The 22,846-nt window shown below is 45.4% G+C and overlaps 2 protein-coding genes across 2 annotated transcripts in view; one reads left to right on the top strand and one right to left on the bottom strand.

Annotated features, from left to right (window-relative positions):
• LOC144822316 (uncharacterized) overlaps positions 1-22,432 on the top strand; it is a 203,954-nt gene extending 181,522 nt beyond the window's left edge. Inside the window, exons 8-9 of the mRNA XM_078679678.1 lie at positions 12,046-12,141; positions 20,390-22,432. Of these exons, the coding sequence (XP_078535804.1) occupies positions 12,046-12,141; positions 20,390-21,105 (812 nt within the window). The 3' untranslated portion in view covers positions 21,106-22,432. The remainder of the gene's footprint in view (positions 1-12,045; positions 12,142-20,389) is intronic.
• LOC144822315 (uncharacterized) overlaps positions 1-22,846 on the bottom strand; it is a 528,873-nt gene that overhangs the window by 419,848 nt on the left and 86,179 nt on the right. The window lies entirely within an intron of this gene.

The raw sequence follows: 22,846 nt of genomic DNA, 5'->3' as shown, positions 1-22,846 counted from the left end.
TTTCTTCTTGGTGAGTGCGTGAGATGTAAGCAATGCGCTCCGATTTTAAAAATACACTTTCGTGTTATTTCAATAAAATGATGCCACAAATTCAAATTACATTTGTTTTAAAAAATAATGCTGGTACCAATTCCCCACACGCTCTCCTTACATGAGGCGACCGGCAAGCGGGTTGGAGACACTGCCACCGTCTCCTTCCCGCAGCGAGCACCTCCAGGCGCTCCGCCTATATACCGCTGCGTGGATCCACTAGAGCGCTAACCGCTCCCAGTGGACCAGGAAGTGTACAGGAAGTGAGTAGAAAGCCTACCGCCCCCTTGTTGCCGTGGGAGGCGGCAGCCTAGCGCTTTCACCCACCGAGGATCACGCTAGGGTACCTAGAAGCTGAGTTTCTTCTTGGTGAGTGCGTGAGATGTAAGCAATGCGCTCCGATTTTAAAAATACACTTTCGTGTTATTTCAATAAAATGATGCCACAAATTCAAATTACATTTGTTTTAAAAAATAATGCTGGTACCAATTCCCCACACGCTCTCCTTACATGAGGCGACCGGCAAGCGGGTTGGAGACACTGCCACCGTATAGGTACAATTCATGTTGCCCTTATATAGGCATAGAAATCGAGCCCTTATCTAGGTATAGCACATGCTACCCAAATACAGGCATGGCTACTTCCATCGTTCACCAAACGTCAAAAAGATTTCTTGGAAAACCAGACTCTTAAACAGAAGGGACTTCCCCCAGCCTGGATATTGATTTCTCCAAGAACTCATTTATTATGCATGAACATCTATTCCTTAGGGGTTCATTCATGACCTTCATATGCCTGACTTTAGTCAAAGATGGCATCCCTAAACACCTTCAAGGTATAAATATACCTTCACTTGCTATGGCAAAGCATGGTGTGGTTCGGTGTAGTTCGACTGCCTACTTGCCCGACGCAGCTCCCTACAGCAAGTGCCGAAGGAAGCTGACTCTCCAGTTGACGCACTGATCACGAAGCTGTCCTTCTCTGCCGAGAAATCCAGCTCCAGTGTTTCTGACTCCCCTTGCGGGTGTTCGGAAATCGAGTCCCAAGACAGAGATACCAGACCTCCTTCATTCTAAGGTATGGAGCTGATTAGAACCTAGAGAAACCTTTGGCAAATTCTTGGCAAAACTAAACCTATGCTAAAGACCATACTTACTTTGTTAAACCTGAGACGGGTCGGGGACAATCGGTATTTGCCCGGCGGTATTGCCTCTGTGACCCTCTAGTTATTTAATCAATGAAGAGGCAGGCGCTGGAGACTGGAAGGCAGGAAACAAGGTTTTTTATTCTCTCCGGAGGAGAACACAACAAAACGGGCAGAAGGTATCGTTCTGAGGTGCTCTAGCTACATTTCTGAGGCCTGGCCTCTTATACACTGTTTTATGACTTTATTGCAGATTACATATTCATGTTAAAGCTTTGATGTATGGAAAAGACATTCCCGGAACTCCCCTTTGGGCCCGTTCCCACACACATTTACAGTTGAAGTCCCCACCCCAGTCACAACAGGTGATGAGTATCGCGCAGCTGGATATTCCGCCGATTCACGGAATGTGGGGGGTTTGATCGGATCTCATGGAGTGGGGGCTTTGATCAACCCGGGGATCCTTTGGTGGGGGAAGCTTTCTATTGTACGGGGAGGGGCAAGGAATGGTATCGGCAGTGCTGGGTGTCGGCCTGGGAACGGGGAAGACAAACGGGCACACGGGGAAAAAAAGGGGGGTTTGCATCTAAGGGCCGGGGATCGTGAAAGGGAAGAAGGGAGGTGTCACGCTGGGAACAGGATGAGGGCCTGGGGCAGAGCAGCGCCGAAGAGGGGTTTATGATTCAAGGCAGGTGCAAGCAGGGGGTTGGTCAGCGTGCAGGCTTAGTGAGGGCGAAGGGCTATATCAGGGGCCAGCGGCATGCAAAAGGGTTCGCTCTGATCAGGGCATCTTAAAATGGCGGGTGCGCACGACAAAAGTGTGGCATCAGGGGAAGAGGCAAGATGGCGCAGATAATGTTCACCAAACCGTACTAATTTTCAACAGTCCTCCCTTTAACATATTCAAGACATCTTGCTGGTTCATTTTCTACTCGGTTCTATTGTGGTGGGCATGAGAAAGAAAACGGTAGGAACCCTAGATGAAAAGAGTTGTAAACAATACATTTTAACATTTCTAGTTTTAGGAGGTGGACCTATTTGATAAACTTTGATCAATTTGTTTTAGCAGGAAAGTCATAGAAATGTAATACAAAAAACGATTCTGTAGCGAGAGCAGCAAGTACATTTCATAACGTGAACTGGTAGGTTATTACATATATCAGATTCGGATTGGAGCATGATCAATACAATGGCGGCTGGGAGAGAAATGAGGCATAGCAGAAACGGTGATTGAGGATGTCAAATGTTCGAAGTTAACGAGTTCTCATTATTCTTTGTTGTCTTTCGTTGGCGCTGTGGAGCACCGGCGGTGGAGCTACAAGTCCAGCTCTATTCTAAGTTCTGCGTTGCAGGGCACGACCCTTTCCTCGCGTTTCTGGTCGGAAAGGTCCTTTTCGCCCTGTGTCCTTTGAGGTGATTGTCAGAAAGTTCAGATGGAAGAAGAGCGTACAAAACAGTCCATAGGGTAGGTCGGAGAAAAAGGGGGATGGAGCAAGGCCAAATTAGGAACAAACTAGGGGAACGAGAGACTTCAGATGGGCGGGCTCATGACCGAGTCTGGAGAGCGGGGACCTTTCGGCACACGTTCGAACATAGAGCGGGGGCATCAGTTTAGCCCTTTCTTCTCACTTTGCTGGAGGTAGTGCCTCGTCCTGTAGCTCTGTTCTGTCGCGGTCTCGCCTTGGCCCCTGTCGTAGGTGTTCCATAGTCTGCAGTCAGGCCTCGTGCTCCCACATCCGGTCCTTCTCTCTCCTGACAGCCGTACCCTTAAACGAGTTTGAAAAGACAGTCTTTAGAGAATTTGCAGAGGAAGGAAATCACAAAAGTCTATTTCTCTCCCAGCTTCAGATAGAAATGAAAACGTCCGTTATTTTAGGGTTCACAACTAACATATAAATGACCGATGACGGGCCTGTTGGAGGTATTATGGCTTTCCTTCATAATTATTTATTACAGTTTCGACAGTTTATCTGATGGAGACCCACCTTCGTAAGACGGGCTTGACAAAGTTATGCCGTTCTCTAGGGCTTTATATTTACCAAGGGTACTGTGTGCTATCGACATGGTACTAAACAGATATTTTGCTGAGGGACGAACATAGGCTAAACAGTTCTTTTTATCAATGCGTCCTGTTTTTCAACTAAACATTTTTTTATTTTTTTTTTTTTTTACTTTCGGCAGGGTTCATTTCAACGACTTCTTCACTTTGGTCTAGTCTTTTAACCTTGTAAAACATCATTCTGGTTCCCACGTAGCTTCCTACGGCCTGAGTACTTAATCAGAAAAGACAGGGGTTTTATGGGAGACAACTAGGGACATAGAAACTTGTGGTAAGGGCGTAAATCGACCCATTCCTCACAACCGGGAATGAGGGGTAGTTTCATAACTCCAGTTTGGAGCGGCTGATACAGGGGATGTAACAGGGGTGATCATTTTTCCTGTTTGGGTATTGCGACAATTCGGGGCGGGGAGGGTCGCGTATTCTGAGGTCCTTGTTTTATACCATAGGAGCCGTTGACATGTAGTTCCCTTATTACGGGCCAGATTAGGGAACCTCTGTCGTCTTACCTGTCCTTTCCCTTACGGCCCAACCTCAGTTCATTGACTTCTAGCGGAAAAGGAGAGGTAATGACACGGTCTCAGGGTGATTGTATTAAAGACAAGTTTTTGTGCAAATACTGACGGTATTTGAAGCCAATTAGGTGGTGCGCTAGGGGTGGCAGTCTGCCAATTTCGGGGCTAATCGCTCGGAAGAGTGGGAGTGCAAAAAAATAGAAGGAGAGAGAGAGAGAGAGAGAGAGAGAGAGAGAGTGCAACGGCAGGCTAAATAGTACACGTGCAACAGAGAGGGTGGCAGTGTATTCAAGAAAGGCTATTTAGTGCATTACACAGTAAAGGACATTCACGGGTCTGCGTTAGGATCTTGTAATCATGCAGTTTGAGTATTAGACAGGGTAGAGGGGACGTGCCTTGAGAAAAGGAAAGAAGAGAGGAGGTACCATTTTGTCGCATTTTCTCGCATTCTCGGTCCTTTGACCAGTTGGGTCAGCGCCTCGGTCACACACACACATTCTCTCATAGTTTCGCATCATACGTGACATGGGTTCATTCGTCCGGTCTGGTTTAAGGGTGATCACTTTTTATCAGGTTGTGCTAATTTTTCGGGTTTGTTCGATACGTGAGTAGTTTGCAGGCGTGCTTAGGCACCACCTTGCGGCGCTAGTCTGCTTCGTGTATTAGACATGGCAAGGCTTCAGATCTTCGCCACACCTCGGCTGTAATTTCTGATGTAACCTGCAGAGGGAGGAAAAAAGGGGGGAGGGGAGGGAACAGCATTCGCGCATATTTAAATACATGTATTCAAGAGTCCTTTACTCACCTCTTACTCGTCTTCCCTCCTCGGGGCAGAGTCCCCGGGGATATGGTTTCTGGAGTCGGGGGGGGGGGGCGGCAGTGTGTCCATATAGGTCGTGTGCGGGGAACGTGAAAAGGAAACCAGAGGTGCCTAGTGCGAGGTATCTAGTCAAAGGACGTATCTCACTATCGGGATCCTTAAACCTCCTTCAACGCTGTGGTGTTCTAAGGTTCTTCGGTTCTTGGGTCAGCTCCGTTCCCTGATACCTTGGAACGTTGTACTTTATAACGTTTACATCATTTCATTTCACCCTCCTTTTACATTCCCTCACTTACACCGTTCGTTTTACCCATCCTTGGAAGTCAAGGTCTTCCTCCACGCGAGAGTTCATGAGTCAGTCGCGTACTTTGAAGGCAGAGTGTCGTGTTGTCGATCCGATCCGTCCTCCAGGGCTGGGCAACCATCTTCTTTCAACCTTAAAGAGAGAGCAGAGTAGGGTGCACAGAAAAGAACTTTCCCACCGATCCCACATTTTTTAAAATAAAGCATGCAATACCCGTCCATAGTTTCGAAAACCTTTATTTCTCGGAATCATTTCAGTACGTGGATGATGAGGGTGCAGTCGTATTTGGTCGGACATGGCAATGGTTAAAGCGCGTACAGTGGGAGTGTCGTCTTGCGGAAATAAATACATTGGAAAGTTTTATTCATTCATTTGCAGGAAACTAAAACGTCTATTAATTGGCTGAGGGTTCGGGGGCATTTATTTCATAATTTAGAAGCATAATCATAATAGTTGCAATCAGATTTCCTATATGCATACTGTATGCGTGCGTCGTAGATGAGGTTATACATCAGCTATAAAAATATAATACATTGTACATTTGTAATCAACATTTTTAACGGGATCCTTTCATACTGTTCGTCGAGTGAGCTCTCCTTGTCTTTTCTAGCCAAGTGTACAAAGGATCATATAAAGTCTCAGAACATCAAGTTTATATTAGTGCGAAGGAACACCACGAGGTGTTCGCAAGTCCCTCTTGATACCGGCGCCATTTTGGGCGGGGCCGGCTCAGTCCGGAAGTAGCATCAGGGGGAAATGTTTCCCATTACTGGCAGTTTGGACCAGAGTCCTTTTCGGCAGTTCTAGAATTCATGCTAACAGAAGGAGTGGCAATGTCATGTTTATTTCGTTGGCGGTCAAGGCAGCCGTCCCTTACCGGAAACCTGCAGAGGCCGAAGGTTCCGCCGGGGACCTTTGTAGAATCTTCAAGGCTGTGGAGATGCTGTCGGAGATGGGGGGCTCGTGCTCCAGTGGGCAAATGTCCGAGTTATATTGCTGGTCAAAGTTACTCTAGTGGCCGGGGCCCGCCTTCCAGCGGACCCAGACGCCATTTTGAGGCCCTACAGGGGCCACTCTCGTCGAGTTTGCAAGAGTGGAAGAGATCCTTCGGAGTGAAAGGAAAAGGGCTCTGTTTTGTGAAAGCGGGACGTTCGGCTGGGGTGCAGCTGTGGCGCCTTCACCTGGGAGCACGAGGGAGGCTCTTTCGCGCCATCTCCCGCTCCATCCCAAACTGCACTCTTTCATGGCCCTGCACGACGGTCTCTCCACATCCGGTGCTCCCCACATCTGGTGTTCAGTGCTGTGGGAGTATGGCCACCTGCGGTGCACATTCGGTGCTGCACAAGTATCGGTGCAGCCATTGCATATTCGGTGCTCCGAAAATATGGGCACCATTGTACATTCGATGCTGCGCAAGTATTGGCGTCGCCGCTTGGCTGGAGGAGTTTGGCGTTGGGCCGGGGCTGGGAAGCCTCCTATCTGTGGAGGTGGGGGGAGGCTCGTCCGCGTCGCCTCTCCCTCCCAGCCCGACCTGGACGCATTCCTGCAGAGGTATGGACAGGGCATCCCGCCGCCCAGAGTTGCTGCGGCTGTCACGGAAGGGAAAAGAAAGAGGTGTCTCGTCCTTCTCTAGGCCGGCTTCCTTAGGTTATCGGCTGCAGCCGGACTCGGTTGGCCCCGGTCCCTGGTCATTTGGCGGCCGGGCTGGGGGGACATGTGGCGGGACTGCCTGAATCTCTCATGCGCCACCGTGGCCGGGCCGGGAAGGCATGTGGCGGGATTGCCTGCAACTATCCAGGGCCGCTGCGGCCGGACTCCGCTGGCCCCTGCCTCTCCTCCGGCTTCCCCATATGTTAAGATTTCCTGACCAAGAGTTGGCAGCGGGGCCCGCCTTATATGGGTTGTCGCTGGTTGGGCGTAGCCGTAACCCTGCCCTACTTTGGAAGGTTCCAGAATGGGGGGGGGGCGAATGTTCTGTTTGACTTTCATTTTCTACAGTTTACCGTTATTATTTCTTGTTTGCTGTGTTAAATTAAAAGTTCAAGTTCATCAATGGTCTACGGATTTTGTTGTACCATTTCTTTCTTTCCAGTTTGCTTTTATGCTAAGTTTCTGCTTAACAGAGGTTGAGAAACACGGAAACGCGTGTAGAGGGATGACGCAGATTCGTACATTACATACACACAAACTCAGACGGGGGGACAGTACAAGTACGACATACAAAGACCCAAGACGAATATAAAACAGTTATTGGTCATAATTATCTCTTTCCGTTTGTGAATCTTAAAGCGTGGCTGGGTTCCCGTCTTGACGTTGCCCGACCTAGGAGAACTTGAGCATGCCGCTGAAATTGTCCTGGCGAAATCTGTGCCATCGGGCATAATCAAACGTGGTGGTTCTATCTGGTCTGTCTATGTAAGTCGGGTTCTTCTTTGTCTCGCGCTTTTTCTCATACTGCCGATCCGTCGTTCCTGTCGGCCCTTTGCCTTTACTCACGCTCAGTAGAGTCGGGCATTGGGCTTTCCAGTGTCCGACATATCTACAAAAAGCGCATTGGTCTGGCCCTAAGTCTGGTCGTCTTTTGCGTAGTGTCGGGGGATAACTTGTGGGTAGCGGTGTCCTGGGGTTGTCCTGTCGGTATATTTCTCTACTTGGTTTGTCCTCGTCTTTTCTCTGTCGTTGCATAGCCTCTCTGCGCCACATACCGAGACTGTCGAGCATAATAGGCGTTGTCTTATTATTTCGAAGGGCTATTTCTAACGTTTCTATTTTATCAAGGTCAAAGGATCCTGCCAGTGGCCACTGTTTGTCTTGACTTTCTTTGGTATACCTGTGCCACAATTTATTATAGGCTATGGTAACTAATCCATAGTTTATGAACATGTCCTTATTAGGGGTGCCTTCTAGTGGAGCTATATGGTCCACCTCTAATACACGGTCCGGGCTGAACCAATTATCAATCAATGGGGAGAAGACAGACATGACTGCTCGTAACGAGGGACTAATAAGTCAGCAGTGCCTATCTTATCACTAGGTGCAAAGACTAGACAGAATATTCCTATTCTACGTTGTTTGCAGGCAGTGAATACCTCATGAACAAAAAATAAAAAAGAGTAACCAAGAACGCGGAACAATCAAGCAATTAATAAATAAATAAATAGGATAGAAAAAGGACAATGGGGAGAGTAAGTAGGGCGCAAAAGTCTGCGTCCTCTACCCTTTCACTAACCGCAAAGAGGAAGCTGTTGTTTCCGGTTTGCAGACAGAGAATCTCCAGAAGACAATCTGTGAACAGTAGTTCGGGGTTAAAGAACCCAGTTTAATCAGTGAGGGAGAGGGGAGTCTCCCAAAAACCGTTAAGAAATAATAGAGTCAGTGGGGGAGAAAGATAGGCGCGACGGTCTATCCTTCACCGTTTGCAAAAGAGAAGGAGCCTACTGTTTCTCCGTGTGCAGACAGTGAATCTCCAAATAGGTCAAACAAAGAGTAATACTAGTATTTTATAAATAATCAAGCAATCAAACAATCAAGCAATCATTTCGCAACTTGTCGTGATTACACGACCTTACCCGGACCATGTGGACAGTTTCTTGTCTTCCGAATCCAGCGCCCGTTCGTCCTCTTTTTCTCGTATTTCTCACGGCACTCCTAATGGTTCCCAGTCAGGACCGTAGATCACTCGAGAGAGGTCTGTTCGGAACTAGTGAAGTTTGGATGATCGGCTGCCAGACGAGGGTCTATTGGGCAAGAGCTCTCCCGATCGTTGCAGTCGTTCACTCTGTCGTCGGGACCTCTCCCACTGGATCCACGAGTCGCTGATGGGCCCCACGCTTGGGACGCCAATTGTTAAACCTGAGACGGGTCGGGGACAATCGGTATTTGCCCGGCGGTATTGCCTCTGTGACCCTCTAGTTATTTAATCAATGAAGAGGCAGGCGCTGGAGACTGGAAGGCAGGAAACAAGGTTTTTTATTCTCTCCGGAGGAGAACACAACAAAACGGGCAGAAGGTATCGTTCTGAGGTGCTCTAGCTACATTTCTGAGGCCTGGCCTCTTATACACTGTTTTATGACTTTATTGCAGATTACATATTCATGTTAAAGCTTTGATGTATGGAAAAGACATTCCCGGAACTCCCCTTTGGGCCCGTTCCCACACACATTTACAGTTGAAGTCCCCACCCCAGTCACAACAGGTGATGAGTATCGCGCAGCTGGATATTCCGCCGATTCACGGAATGTGGGGGGTTTGATCGGATCTCATGGAGTGGGGGCTTTGATCAACCCGGGGATCCTTTGGTGGGGGAAGCTTTCTATTGTACGGGGAGGGGCAAGGAATGGTATCGGCAGTGCTGGGTGTCGGCCTGGGAACGGGGAAGACAAACGGGCACACGGGGAAAAAAAGGGGGGTTTGCATCTAAGGGCCGGGGATCGTGAAAGGGAAGAAGGGAGGTGTCACGCTGGGAACAGGATGAGGGCCTGGGGCAGAGCAGCGCCGAAGAGGGGTTTATGATTCAAGGCAGGTGCAAGCAGGGGGTTGGTCAGCGTGCAGGCTTAGTGAGGGCGAAGGGCTATATCAGGGGCCAGCGGCATGCAAAAGGGTTCGCTCTGATCAGGGCATCTTAAAATGGCGGGTGCGCACGACAAAAGTGTGGCATCAGGGGAAGAGGCAAGATGGCGCAGATAATGTTCACCAAACCGTACTAATTTTCAACAACTTCTTCCCTCGTACAAGACTTAGGTTAGGTACATTGGGGTAGGCATATTTTAGAAACACCAGTTGAGTATTTTAGCCTATGTTACTTATGTATGTATTTTGATATGGCTTAGAAACCATACAATACTATTACAGTATTATTTTATATTACTGTTTACGCTGTACGCATTATACTTTGCATTCTGTCTAACGATTGTAGCAGTTCACCTCTCTTGCATGAGAAAGAAGACTGTTTAATAAATCCTTTTATTGAAACGCCCGTCTCTCTATTTTTCTCTGCAACTCTGTAGAGACGAAGCATGCACGATTGACTGAGTAAAATAGTTATCTATTGTTTCCACGACTCAAAGTTGTCATGTTTATGCGGTTGTCAGAAACGAATCCCTTCTTGTTTATTCAAGAATGCTATGTATGTAGGATTTACAATAAATTTTGCGAATCCTACATATTCCTTAATTGTGAATTTCAAATAGCGATTTGAAATTAAGCAATACCTCCCCATTCATTCCTATGGGCCTAGAGGCCCATAGGAATGAATGGGAAGACATTCTCAATATGTGATTAGCAATTAGCGAATCGCAAATTGAGAATGCAATTTCAAGGGTGCAAAGGTGTCAAAAGGACAGCCTGTTGCACCCCTGAAATAAGCATGGGTGCACATGTTACACACATACATGCCCTAAGGGCATGTATGTGCATCACATGGCACTTTGAAAAATGCAAAAAAGTGCATTTTTCAAAGAAATCGCAAATTACCACCAACTTGAAGTTGGTGGTAATTTGCGAATCCTTAATGCGAAATTGCACTTTTTTGGTGTTCTTACATTGCATTTAAGGAATCGCAAAATTTGCGATTCCTTAAATGCAATCACAAAATAAGGAATCGCAAATTTTGCGATTCCTTATTTTGCACCCAGATTTGCTTCATACATACCATTTAGCAAAAATGCGAACGCATTTGGGCTTGATAAATATGGCCCATAGGAACTACACTACAAAACTCTTGATGTTCAAGAAATGGAATCAGCAGGAACACATTACTTGCTTCTGATGACCTGTGGATGAGTGAGACCCATGAGTGAGAGCAAAACAAGTTAGGCCACTGCACTACAAAAAACATTGTTCAATATCCTCAATTTAAATAAAAATAAAAAGAGGATGCTGTAAATGGGTGTGTTTCAGGAGGGGTGAGGGGCCTAAGTACTGTTGTGATCACAGATATGTTTGATTTGTTCACATGTTCTCTGACCTCTACCGAGAAGGGAGAGAGGTTTGGACATAGGAGTACAGTACCTTTTATCACATGAATTGGCTTCTTAACGTAATTCAAGACAATGAGGAAAGGTCCAGAGAATCTGAATCTGGATGTTGATACCTATGATGCTGCAGGAACTTTGCTCAAGGCTCTGGACCCTTTCAGCCGCGTATTGACAAATGAGAGTACGGATATGATTGTGTGTTCCTCCCTTCCAGGGAATCTCTTTTTAGATCAAATGGATAAATCCTTTTTGTAATATAAAGCCAACAGTCCAAATTGATTTAGATAGAGATAATCATTTTGTTAAAATTCACCACTTTGTAGATCCATTGTACGTAGTTTTCACGCTTTTCATGGCTCTTTATCAGAGCATAACATTATTTTTTGTGACAAGAAGAACAGCCGACACGTGTTTCGCCCTATGCGGCAAGTTTTGTCAGGGCATCTCAAGGCTAATCATGATGTTTCAGTATTCAACGAGTACAAAAAATAACAATGGTAAGTTCCAATATGCTTCAAGGACGGGTAGTAACATCCAAAATAGACGTAATGTATGTTTCTTTTCTCTAGTTCGCCTCCACGTCACTGGTAATGTCACCACTTTTAGTTATTTAAAGCCCGAATTAAGAAGCTGCATTGCATATAATGCAGAGCAGGTGCAATACGTTATGTGAGAGCCACAGCCAATGTCAGAGTCCCAGATAAGGAGCCTGAAGTCTTCCTTAAGCTTAAGATCAAGTACAGCAGTGTTGAGGATCCCTTACAGTACTCCCATATGTGTCAGAGTACTTCTGTGTCTGCTATTTAGACCATCTAAGAGACTACCTGTCATAATTAGCATATTATTTGTTATTTCTGCCTGTTGGATGCATGTTGATCTCCGTAAGCTGAACAATTTCACGAACTGGAATGCTACTGCTTACTCATTTCGCTTGGACCGGTGTCTTGGGATTCATAATGTGGGTTGAAACAAGCCAAAGTATGAAACAGTGACCTTGAAATACAATGTAACTTAATGCAACATTATACTACTGAAGCTCTGTGTATTAACTTGAGTAGATGTGGATTTACTATCCCCTGCAATCATTCCTATAGATAACAGTCTGAAGGCCACATTAGAATCTTTTAAGTTAGATCACCTGCTTGAAATTGGTCAGCTTTTTTAATTCATGTTAATTTTTGTTTATTTTTGCCTTCAGATAATGCATCTGTTAGACCTCCAGCTATGCACAGATGTTTAAACGAAGAAAGAAAATATTTCCTGGAAGCTGAACGGATTGAGAGCATGAACTTGGGTGAGTAATATCTTTTAACAGTAGTTCCGTTGATGTCATTGATGATCAAGAAAGTTCCCTCAATGTTAACTATCCTTTCTGTGAGAACGTCTGACCAGTGGGAAGGAGAAGGACTATAAGATGACATCTCTTTGCCTTTATCTTTTAACTGTTCCCTGTCTGTTTTCAAATTCACACAGGAAGGGCTTCTTACATATATTGTATAATCAGAATTATAGAAACTATAACTTGTATAAAACTGTAATCTTTTGCAAGAGAGTTGTTTGCTGCATCACTTTTGACTGACATATTCATTTTCAGCGAATTCAAAGAGCTGTAATTCTACTATCAATGTTACATTGGATTAATGTTACCTAGCCAGTTTTGTTGATCCATGTTGGTGATAGGACGGTTGAGGCAAGTTCCAAAATTGATCTTTGAATAACTAATTAGGGCAACTGTGTAGCAGCTCTGTATAGATCATGCCAGACCTACAGCTGTAATCATATCAAGGTAAAACAATCTATGTTGTCCTACAGTTTTGTAGAGATGTATCAGACGATCGGGGTGTAATTTAATATTCAATTCTTGTCTTTGGCACTCCAGTAATGTTTTTGATCTCTCCAATACTCCGGACGTTTGCTTTATCTGGGTTCATTCCTTTATTAGGGCTCGGCCTCCGCCCACGTAAGTGGGAGGAGTTTCGAGATCCTAATGTTAAAGAAAAAAAAAAAGTATCTCCTAGGGCTTTGGCGAGACAAATTCCACACATTCCTTAGTGTGTTATGTCATCTGGCCAGTGATTCGTCTTCGTTGTGGTGTCGTTTTAATAGCCTTGAAGTGATAGGGTAAATGTAGTTTTCGTCCGCCATGTTGGGCATTTTTCGTTCGTGTGCGCGCGAAGAAGTACATTAATTATAATTAGGAGCTGTCAGGGTGCCTCCGTAAGTGAATCCAGATGGCCGGGCGCGTTCACCATTCAGCAGCGCTCAGCGCGCAGCTGCTCCATGCCAGGCCGGGAAAGGGCTTCATTAGTTCAAGAACAAGAGTCTGACGTTCTGTCATGGGCTGTTCTTTTAATGTCAGTTTCATTTTTTTTCTGGAATGGTCCGTGGCCGGTGTGAATGGAATTGTTCTCTCGAGTTTATAATGTGTTTCTTTGCAGCAGCTTTTGTTTTCGGAGCTGAGGTAATGAATAGCAAGCTGGCAGGCAGCGCCTTTTACAACTGTTTGCTTTCTGGGCAGAGTCCTGCAGTGGTGTTGAACTTCAGCATAGTCTGACAGGCTGCTGTATTGTTTGTATTTTCCCATACCGCCTGCGTCAACTTTTTTCCACACACGAATTTCCAACAGTTTTGTTCTCTCTGAATAATGCGCCTTGTTACTTCCTTCAGACAGCAAGCAGAGTTTTAAAGGAATGATTCAAGGAGCCCGTCAGTTGTTGACACAACGAAAGGTGAGGTAACTGTTTGCTTGCAGTTACGGACCTTCGTTTGGGGTTTTTATTGGTATTGTTTTTCCTAATGGGATTGGTGTTTGTGAGAAAATTGACTGCCCACAGCTGCGCTTGTAAGACGCGCCTGGCAAAGCGTGTCATGAGGGCTGCGTGGGGCTGATACAGATGCTCGCGCCCTATCAACATTGAGGACTGTATATTGACCGTCGTGCTGAAAGGCGGAGCAGCAGAAGTAGATTTCCGTTCTTGACTTAAATTCTATTCTTCCGAGCTCTGGGAGAAACCCCGAATGGAATCTAGGTATCCTGCTAGTTGCAGCGTTTGCGCGATGGCAAAAGAGGAAGTGTGCTAAGTTTTATTGTTTTTATTTTTTATAAAGTAAAGAACATTGGTAGGAAAGTTTGTAGAACTCCCCAAGTCTAGCAACTCGTAACACATACTTTGATTATGTCGTTTTTAGAACAGTCTGCCAAAGAATTCATTTCACAACTTGTAAATGCAGTTTGAGAGTTGAGACTGCAGTTTGAGAGTGCAGATTGAGAGTGCAGAGTGCAGTTTGAGAGTGCAGAATCAGAGTGCAGTTTGAGAGTGCAGTTTGAGAGTGCAGTTTGAGAGTGCAGTTTGAGAGTGCAGTTTGAGAGTGCAGAGTGCAGATTGAGAGTGCAGTTTGAGAGTGCAGATTGAGAGTGCAGTTTGCAGATTGGGAGTTGAGAGTGCACGTTGAGAGTGCACGTTGAGAGTGCAGTTTCAGAGTTGAGAGTGCAGTTTGAGAGTTGAGAGTGCAGTTTCAGAGTTGAGAGTGCAGTTTCAGAGTTGAGAGTGCAGTTTGAGAGTGCAGTTTGAGAGTGCAGTTTGAGAGTGGTGTTTGAGAGTGCAGAGTGCAGTTTGAGAGTGCAGAGTGGAGATTGAGAGTTGAGAGTGCAGTTTGAGAGTGCAGTTTGAGAGTGCAGTTTGAGAGTGCAGTGTGGAAGTGCAGTGTGGGAGTGCAGTGTGGGAGTGCAGTGTGAGAGTGCAGTTTGAGAGTTGAGAGTGCAGTTTGAGAGTTGAGAGTGCAGATTGAGAGTGCAGATTGAGAGTGCAGATTGAGAGTGCAGTTTGAGAGTGCAGATTGAGAGTGCAGTTTGAGAGTGCAGTTTGAGAGTGCAGTTTGAGAGTGCAGTTTGAGAGTGCAGTTTGAGAGTGCAGTTTGAGAGTGCAGTATGAGAGTGCAGATTGAGAGTGCAGTTTGAGAGTGCAGAATCAGAGTGCAGAGTGCAGATTGCAGTGTGAGAGTGCAGTTTGAGAGTGCAGTTTGAGAGTGCAGTTTGAGAGTGCAGTGTGGAAGTGCAGTGTGGAAGTGCAGTGTGGGAGTGCAGTGTGGGAGTGCAGTGTGGGAGTGCAGTGTGAGAGTGCAGTTTGAGAGTTGAGAGTGCAGTTTGAGAGTTGAGAGTGCAGATTGAGAGTGCAGATTGAGAGTGCAGTTTGAGAGTGCAGTTTGAGAGTGCAGTTTGAGAGTGCAGTTTGAGAGTGCAGTTTGAGAGTGCAGTTTGAGAGTGCAGATTGAGAGTGCAGTTTGAGAGTGCAGAATCAGAGTGCAGAGTGCAGATTGCAGTGTGAGAGTGCAGTTTGAGAGTTGAGAGTGCAGTTTGAGAGTTGAGAGTGCAGATTGAGAGTGCAGATTGAGAGTGCAGTTTGAGAGTGCAGATTGAGAGTGCAGATTGAGAGTGCAGTTTGAGAGTGCAGTTTGAGAGTGCAGTTTGAGAGTGCAGTTTGAGAGTGCAGATTGAGAGTGCAGTTTGAGAGTGCAGAATCAGAGTGCAGATTGCAGTTTGAGAGTGCAGTTTGAGAGTGCAGATTGAGAGTGCAGCAGATTGAGAGTGCATTTTTAGAGTGCAGTTTGAGAGTGCAGAGTGGCAGTGAGTGCAGAGTGACAGTGAGTGCAGACTGAGTGAAGAGTGACAGTGAGTGCAGACTGAGTGCAGAGTGACAGTGAGTGCAGACTGAGTGCAGAGTGACAGTGAGTGCAGAGTGAGTGCAGAGTGAGTGCAGAGTGAGTGCAGAGTGGCAGTGAGTGCAGAGTGGCAGTGAGTGCAGAGTGGCAGTGAGTGCAGAGTGGCAGTGAGTGCAGAGTGGCAGTGAGTGCAGAGTGGCAGTGAGTGCAGAGTGGCAGTGAGTGCAGAGTGGCAGTGAGTGCAGAGTGGCAGTGAGTGCAGACTGACAGTGAGTGCAGAGTGACTGTAGAGTGAGTGCAGAGTGAGTGCAGACTGACAGTGAGTGCAGAGTGACTGCAGAGTGAGTGCAGAGTGAGTGCAGAGTGAGTGCAGAGTGACAGTGAGTGCAGAGTGACTGTAGAGTGAGTGCAGAGTGAGTGCAGAGTGACAGTGAGTGCAGAGTGACAGTGAGTGCAGAGTGGCAGTGAGTGCAGAGTGGCAGTGAGTGCAGAGTGACAGTGAGTGCAGAGTGACTGTAGAGTGAGTGCAGAGTGAGTGCAGACTGACAGTGAGTGCAGAGTGACTGTAGAGTGAGTGCAGAGTGACTGTAGAGTGACTGTAGAGTGAGTGCAGAGTGAGTGCAGAGTGAGTGCAGAGTGACAGTGAGTGCAGAGTGGCAGTGAGTGCAGAGTGGCAGTGAGTGCAGAGTAGCAGTGAGTGCAGAGTGGCAGTGAGTGCAGAGTGGCAGTGAGTGCAGAGTGGCAGTGAGTGCAGAGTGGCAGTGAGTGCAGAGTGGCAGTGAGTGCAGAGTGGCAGTGAGTGCAGAGTGGCAGTGAGTGCAGAGTGACAGTGAGTGCAGAGTGACTGTAGAGTGAGTGCAGACTGACAGCAGAGTGAGTGCAGAGTGAGTGCAGAGTGACAGTGAGTGCAGAGTGACAGTGAGTGCAGAGTGACAGTGAGTGCAGAGTGACAGTGAGTGCAGAGTGACAGTGAGTGCAGAGTGACAGTGAGTGCAGAGTGACTGTAGCGTGAGTGCAGAGTGACAGTGAGTGCAGAGTGACAGTGAGTGCAGAGTGAGTGCAGAGTGACAGTGAGTGCAGAGTGAGTGCAGAGTGACAGTGAGTGCAGAGTGACAGTGAGTGCAGAGTGACAGTGAGTGCAGAGTGACAGTGAGTGCAGAGTGACAGTGAGTGCAGAGTGAGTGCAGAGTGAGTGCAGAGTGACAGTGAGTGCAGAGTGAGTGCAGAGTGACAGTGAGTGCAGAGTGAGTGCAGAGTGAGTGCAGAGTGAGTGCAGAGTGAGTGCAGAGTGAGTGCAGAGTGAGTGCAGAGTGAGTGCAGAGTGAGTGCAGAGTGAGTGCAGAGTGCAGAGTGACAGTAGAGTGCAGTGACTGTAGAGTGCAGAGTGACTGTAGAGTGCAGAGTGACTGTAGAGTGCAGAGTGACTGTAGAGTGCAGAGTGACTGTAGAGTGCAGAGTGACTGTAGAGTGCAGAGTGACTGTAGAGTGCAGAGTGACTGTAGAGTGCAGAGTGACTGTAGAGTGCAGAGTGACTGTAGAGTGCAGAGTGACTGTAGAGTGCAGAGTGACTGTAGAGTGCAGAGTGACTGTAGAGTGCAGAGTGACTGTAGAGTGCAGAGTGACTGTAGAGTGCAGAGTGACTGTAGAGTGCAGAGTGACTGTAGAGTGCAGAGTGACTGTAGAGTGCAGAGTGACTGTAGAGTGCAGAGTGACTGTAGAGTGCAGAGTGACTGTAGAGTGCAGAGTGACTGTAGAGTGCAGAGTGACTGTAGAGTGCAGAGTGACTGTAGAGTGCAGAGTGACTGTAGAGTGCAGAGTGACTGTAGAGTGCAGAGTGACTAGTGAGTGCAGAGTGACAGTGAGTGCAGAGTGACTGCAGAGACAGTGTGTCAGGGTGCACATTGTGTGAGTGTGCAGAATGAGTGTGCAGGGTAAACAGTGTGTGACTATGCAGGGTGACATTGGGAGTGTGCGGGTGAGCAGTGTGTGAATGTGTAGGGGCAGTGTGTGAGTGTGCAGAAAACACCACACACACATACACCACACACACAAACCACACACCTCAGTCTCTCAACACCACACACTTGTCACCACTCAACACAACACACTCACCACCACACTCACTCCCCAGGCTCACCCCCACAGACTCACCACCACACACTCACCAGCACACAGAAAACAACACACACAACAACACACCCCCAGCCGTCAATGAATGCTTTCACCATGCACAAACACCAACAACCATCATCCATCTGTGCACGCTTTTACCAAGCACACACCCACCAGCCGTCAGTGCACCCTTCCACCAGGCACACACACCTCCAGCCGGCAGTGCACTTTTCCACCAAGCAATCGCAGTATGGTACACTTTACTTTTAAACATATTCATATAAAGCACAGCATGCCACCATTGGTAAAATTACAATTCAACCAAGATACTTCCACTACACACCACATGCACACACTCCATAACACATGGCAAAAAGACATTGGCATTTACAATGCCATTAGCTCAAACTCAAATAAATCCGAGCCCGATTGCATTTCTAATGCTTGTTCCTTTTGGTGCCATAGAAGCTCAATTATGCTTGACGTTTTGTAATATCGATATTTAAACCACAATGGTAGAAAAGTGTAATGGCCTGCATACTTGATGAAGGCTAACGATTAGTAGCCCCCTAGAAAGTGAATGCATTAAATGTATGTATTTAAACATTTGTACCGTGGTATATGAGGTTAACTAAATGACTCCTTCAGCGCTGAATGAGTCACAAAATGGCAGCTTTGACTAACATCAAGCCTGAAAAATGGGGAACAGAGAGAAAAAATGAAGAAAAAGAGACGAAGGAAAAAAAGGGTGCTGTTAATGGAAAGCCTTTGAAAATGGGCTGAGAGAGTTTGCAGGCAAACCTATACTTGAAACCTAGAGTTGTTTAAGCCTTTCAGTTTGAGGTCCAGAGTTACTCTCGCCTATTGATCTTTTATTAATAATCAGTCCATTATGGTTGTCATTGCAGCAATTCATGGTTATTCAAAGGCTGTTAAATTGGCTACACGTAAATATTTTTAACCGATTTACCCTTCCATATCACATGATATTTCAACCCACTAGTCACATTCTGTAAAATAGTATGTCGTGGAAAGACAGTCAATGTATATATGTTATGTTAAAAGGTTTATTAAGCACATTATTTACCAAAGACCATTTGATGCGGTTGCGCAGTCAGTTCACTGTAGAATGCCAAGTTGGATAAGACAGTTTGTAAACCGATTCCTTAAAGGCTCTTCAAGAAGACAAGTTGTTGTCAGTGAGTGCTATATGGTTGCAATACAGCCCTACCTAGTGGCACGTTTTGAATTTGTTGACCCTTGTTTGAGACTGGCTCTCAGCTGTGGTGTAAAGAGGTTGAATTATATACCTGAGGGCCTGATTCAGATATTGGCAGACGGTTACTTAGTCACAACAAGGACGGATATCCCTTCTGCCGAAATATAAATCACATAATATCCTATAGGATTTATATTTCGGAAGACTGGATATCCACCCCTGACGGAGTAACCAGTCAGCTGATATCTACATTAGGCTCAGAGTTAGAAGACCACACAGACCCTGGAACCCTACACATTGTAGTTCCCCATCTTCACTCCAAGATGGCGTATCGTCACAAGTTGGTGTGTAGCAGACAGACATAAGCCTTGCGATGGCTATATTTACTTTTGACAGTGCCACCACCCACCTTGAACTCTCTTGCCTGTGCACCAGTATGGTTTAACACTGAAACCTTAAATTGAAATATGAATATTGCAGAATCAATTTTGCATTGTAAAACAAATAGGAACGTTACTTCTGTGTCAGTGTTGTAAACCTTCTGATTGAGCAGCATGTAACTATTAACACCGTATACACTGTGTGCATTACAGTCTTGAAGAAACTGCTCATGTAACCTCCTGTGGCCTCAAAACCGCAGCCTAATTATAAACCGATATAGTCAATATAGTTATTTTTTCAACAGGAACTCCGAGGGTTTTTGAGAGTATGGTTAATGAAAACGGAAGGGCCCTGGATTCAGTACCTGCTCAGTGTTTTAGCAGGTTGTGTAAATGATTTGCTTGATAACAATAGTAATAAAAAACGGTAGCTTATATAGCACTTTATCCTCCAGGTCTTTAATTATTGTTGGTGTTTCCATTATTCAATTTAAAATTACTCATTTTATCAGCCTCCGAAAGATAAAAGGTTGAGTAGTACGAGCAAGATTTAAATCTCCGAACTTCAGATTACATTAGTCTACTGAGAAATCTGTGTATTTAGGTGCCATTGCAACTGACCTAGATGTTTCTTCAACATAGTCATTCTACTTTGACATTGTTGTACAGCATAGGTATTCCTAGATACCTAGATTTCCAGGATAATCCTAGATTTTCAGGATAATCAAGGACTACATAAATGAGCGCCATATAAATTCATGGTATCCTGAAACAATGGTGTGAATTCTGCCTACAAAGGCTTACCTTGGACACAACCATGTGTTATAGGATTTGATGGAAGTATTTGGTTTTTTTCTTTACCATTTCTTCTAGTTTTCTGTTGCTATCCTTACATCTTATTTATCTGATTGAGGACTCATCACTATATATTGTGCCCATAAATCAGCAGTAACTTTGTTCCCAAGATTTTTCTGATTTCCTAAATCACTTGTGGCTTATTTCTTGTTCTTAATCCTTTGAATTTGGTTGTTTAACTATTAGCTATATTTATATCCAGTTAAAATCGTTTTTTTGTATACACTAAACAGATTAGATTTGTTTCAATAATAGTAGGTTCAGTGGTATTTATGAGGTGATTGTTTAAATATTGCTACTTTCTTGTCTTTTCTAAGGACTGAACAGACCAATCAATTCTACTAAACAGCAGGAAGCAAATGATTGGGAAAGTAAACTCACTTGTGATTTTGGGAGAAGCACGAGTCAGAAACCAAAGAATCATCAGAAGATGTGCCCACTGGAAAACTCATATGCCTCCACCGAATATAAAAGTAGCTTCAACCAGAAGTCACACATTCCTGAACATAATGATACCAAAAAATTTCAGAATCCATATACAGTGACCGAATGTGGGACGAGTCTGGACGAATCATCTAAGATGGAGCGCAATCAAGAAATAAACACTGCATTACAAATGTGTATATGTAGCAGGTGTGGGAGGTGTTCTAACCAGCCAATTAACATGATTACAGATCATCTAATAAGCAACCATCAGCAGCCAAATGTATGCAGTGACTGCATGAAGGTTGTCAGCTTCTCGTCAAATTTGAACAAAGATCAAGAGAGACCGTATAAATGTAGTGATTGTGGGCAAAGTTTCAAAACATCGCAAACATTGATAAGACATCGGCGAATTCATACAGGAGAAAGACCATACATATGTATTCAGTGTGGAAAGAGTTTTAGACGTCCACATACATTAATGACACATCAGTTACTTCATACTGGCGATAAACCATACTCCTGTGTTACATGTGGGAGAAACTTCAGACAGATTCCACACCTTATGAAACATCAGCGAACACACATGAGAGAGAAGGAGCTTGAATAGTGAGAGGAGATCCTGAAATTAAGGACAACTAAATAATTTGAACTCTGTTCTCATGTCCGAGTAGAATACCCTCATACAGTGAGACTTCTTCAAAGGATACTTTCCAGAGTGAGGAAAAAGGAGGCTGTGCAAACATCTATGCATGGGTTGGAACAAAGTGCATGCACAAGAGGCACCCTGTTGATTATTCTTTTTCTCAAGAAACTTTATTTTCATTTATGAAAAATACAACATAAGTTTTAATGTTGGGAGACATGTAACATCTCAAATGTGTCCCATGGATTTCTGTTGAGAATCGACTACTAGTTACCTCATAGGTCATATCACGAGATGTCACGTTTCAATTTCAATCTGCTCCCTGTAACAACGATATCAATTTAGCTAACTCCCATTGAAAGCCTTACTGTTACTTCCCATCCTTCCTTCCCCCCCCCACAGCTCCTTAATTCCAAAATAAACCCCCAGAAAGTGAAAGAGAGAAAAGGAGAAGGTAAGAAAAGAAATACAGTGTACTAAGGAGTGGTATCTATTACGATGTTATTGATGGGGTTTACCTGTAGTGATGTCACCTCAAATCTGGAATAGGTGTAATGCTCAGGTCTTAGTGGGGCAAGCAATAAGCAGGAGACCTTTTGACAAGTAAGAAACTAGTGGGCCCCAAACATATTCGAAGTTCTTAAACCCATTCAGAAAGATGGAGCTCATTCTCTCCATTGTGATGGAATACCAGAGTTTTGCGTGCCATTGTATTAGAGTGGGAGCCTCTTTTTTCTTCCATACCCCTGCAAGTTTCAGCTTAGCTGCTCCCAGGCTTAGCCAAATTACTGCTTGATCTGTTCGTGCCTGGTGACATAAGGAGTCATCCAGAAGGACATATTCCTGGGTGAGTGGTAGAGGGTAGCCGAGCATATCTTTGAGCTGTGCCAGAATCTCAGCCCAGAAAGACCGAATTGTAGGGCAGTCCCAGCATATATGCTGGAAGTCCCCTCGTGGCCCGCATTCCCTCCAGCAGAGCTCTGATGTACTGGGGAAAGGTTTATGTAGGTTAGAGGGATAAAGGTGCCAGTCATAAAGCAATTTATAGTGAGCAGTTCTCATATCCATGTGGCGGTTGTGTCGTTCTGTATCTTTCCATAGCGCCTTCCACTGGCTATCTCGTATTTTGTGCCCAAGTATTTGTTCCCAAAAGGATATGTAGCGTGGTCAAGGGAAGGATAGAGTATGTAGTAGAGGCAAATATAGAAATGAGATTGTGTCTCTGCTCCCCCTTGCCCCTTTCAAGAATTGCTCAATTTGTGTCAGATCTCTTGTAGGCGCCTCTCTCACCTCTGGTTGTAGGGCCCAGTGTTGCAATTGTAGGTAATGATAGCGTTCATTATCTGTTAAGCAAAACTCTCTTTTGCAATTCTCAAAGGTAAGGAAATCCCAGTTATGTAAGAGCTGTGAGAGAATCCGACAACACCGCTCCCTCCCTACCTCAAAGGGCCCTTGCTGTTGAGCTGGGGGAAAGGCTGGGTTAAAATGTATCTGGGTGAAAGGCGAGAGGAACGTGGTCCACACCACTGCCCTTACCACTTCATTCCAAACTTTTAAAGCTGTTCCTGTTGGGGGGCTGAGATAGGTGTTGTATGGTCGGTCCTCCTTTGGATTCCATAAAAGATCCCATATGATCCTGCCCGCTATTGCCCAATCCATATGTAGCCAGTGTTTGTCCGATTCCCTCTGTGACCATTCAGTTATG

Source organism: Lissotriton helveticus, chromosome 3_1 (genome assembly GCF_964261635.1).
Source record: "Lissotriton helveticus chromosome 3_1, aLisHel1.1, whole genome shotgun sequence".
Taxonomy (NCBI): Eukaryota; Metazoa; Chordata; class Amphibia; order Caudata; family Salamandridae; genus Lissotriton; species Lissotriton helveticus.
This window is presented reverse-complemented; position numbering and strand designations above follow the sequence as displayed.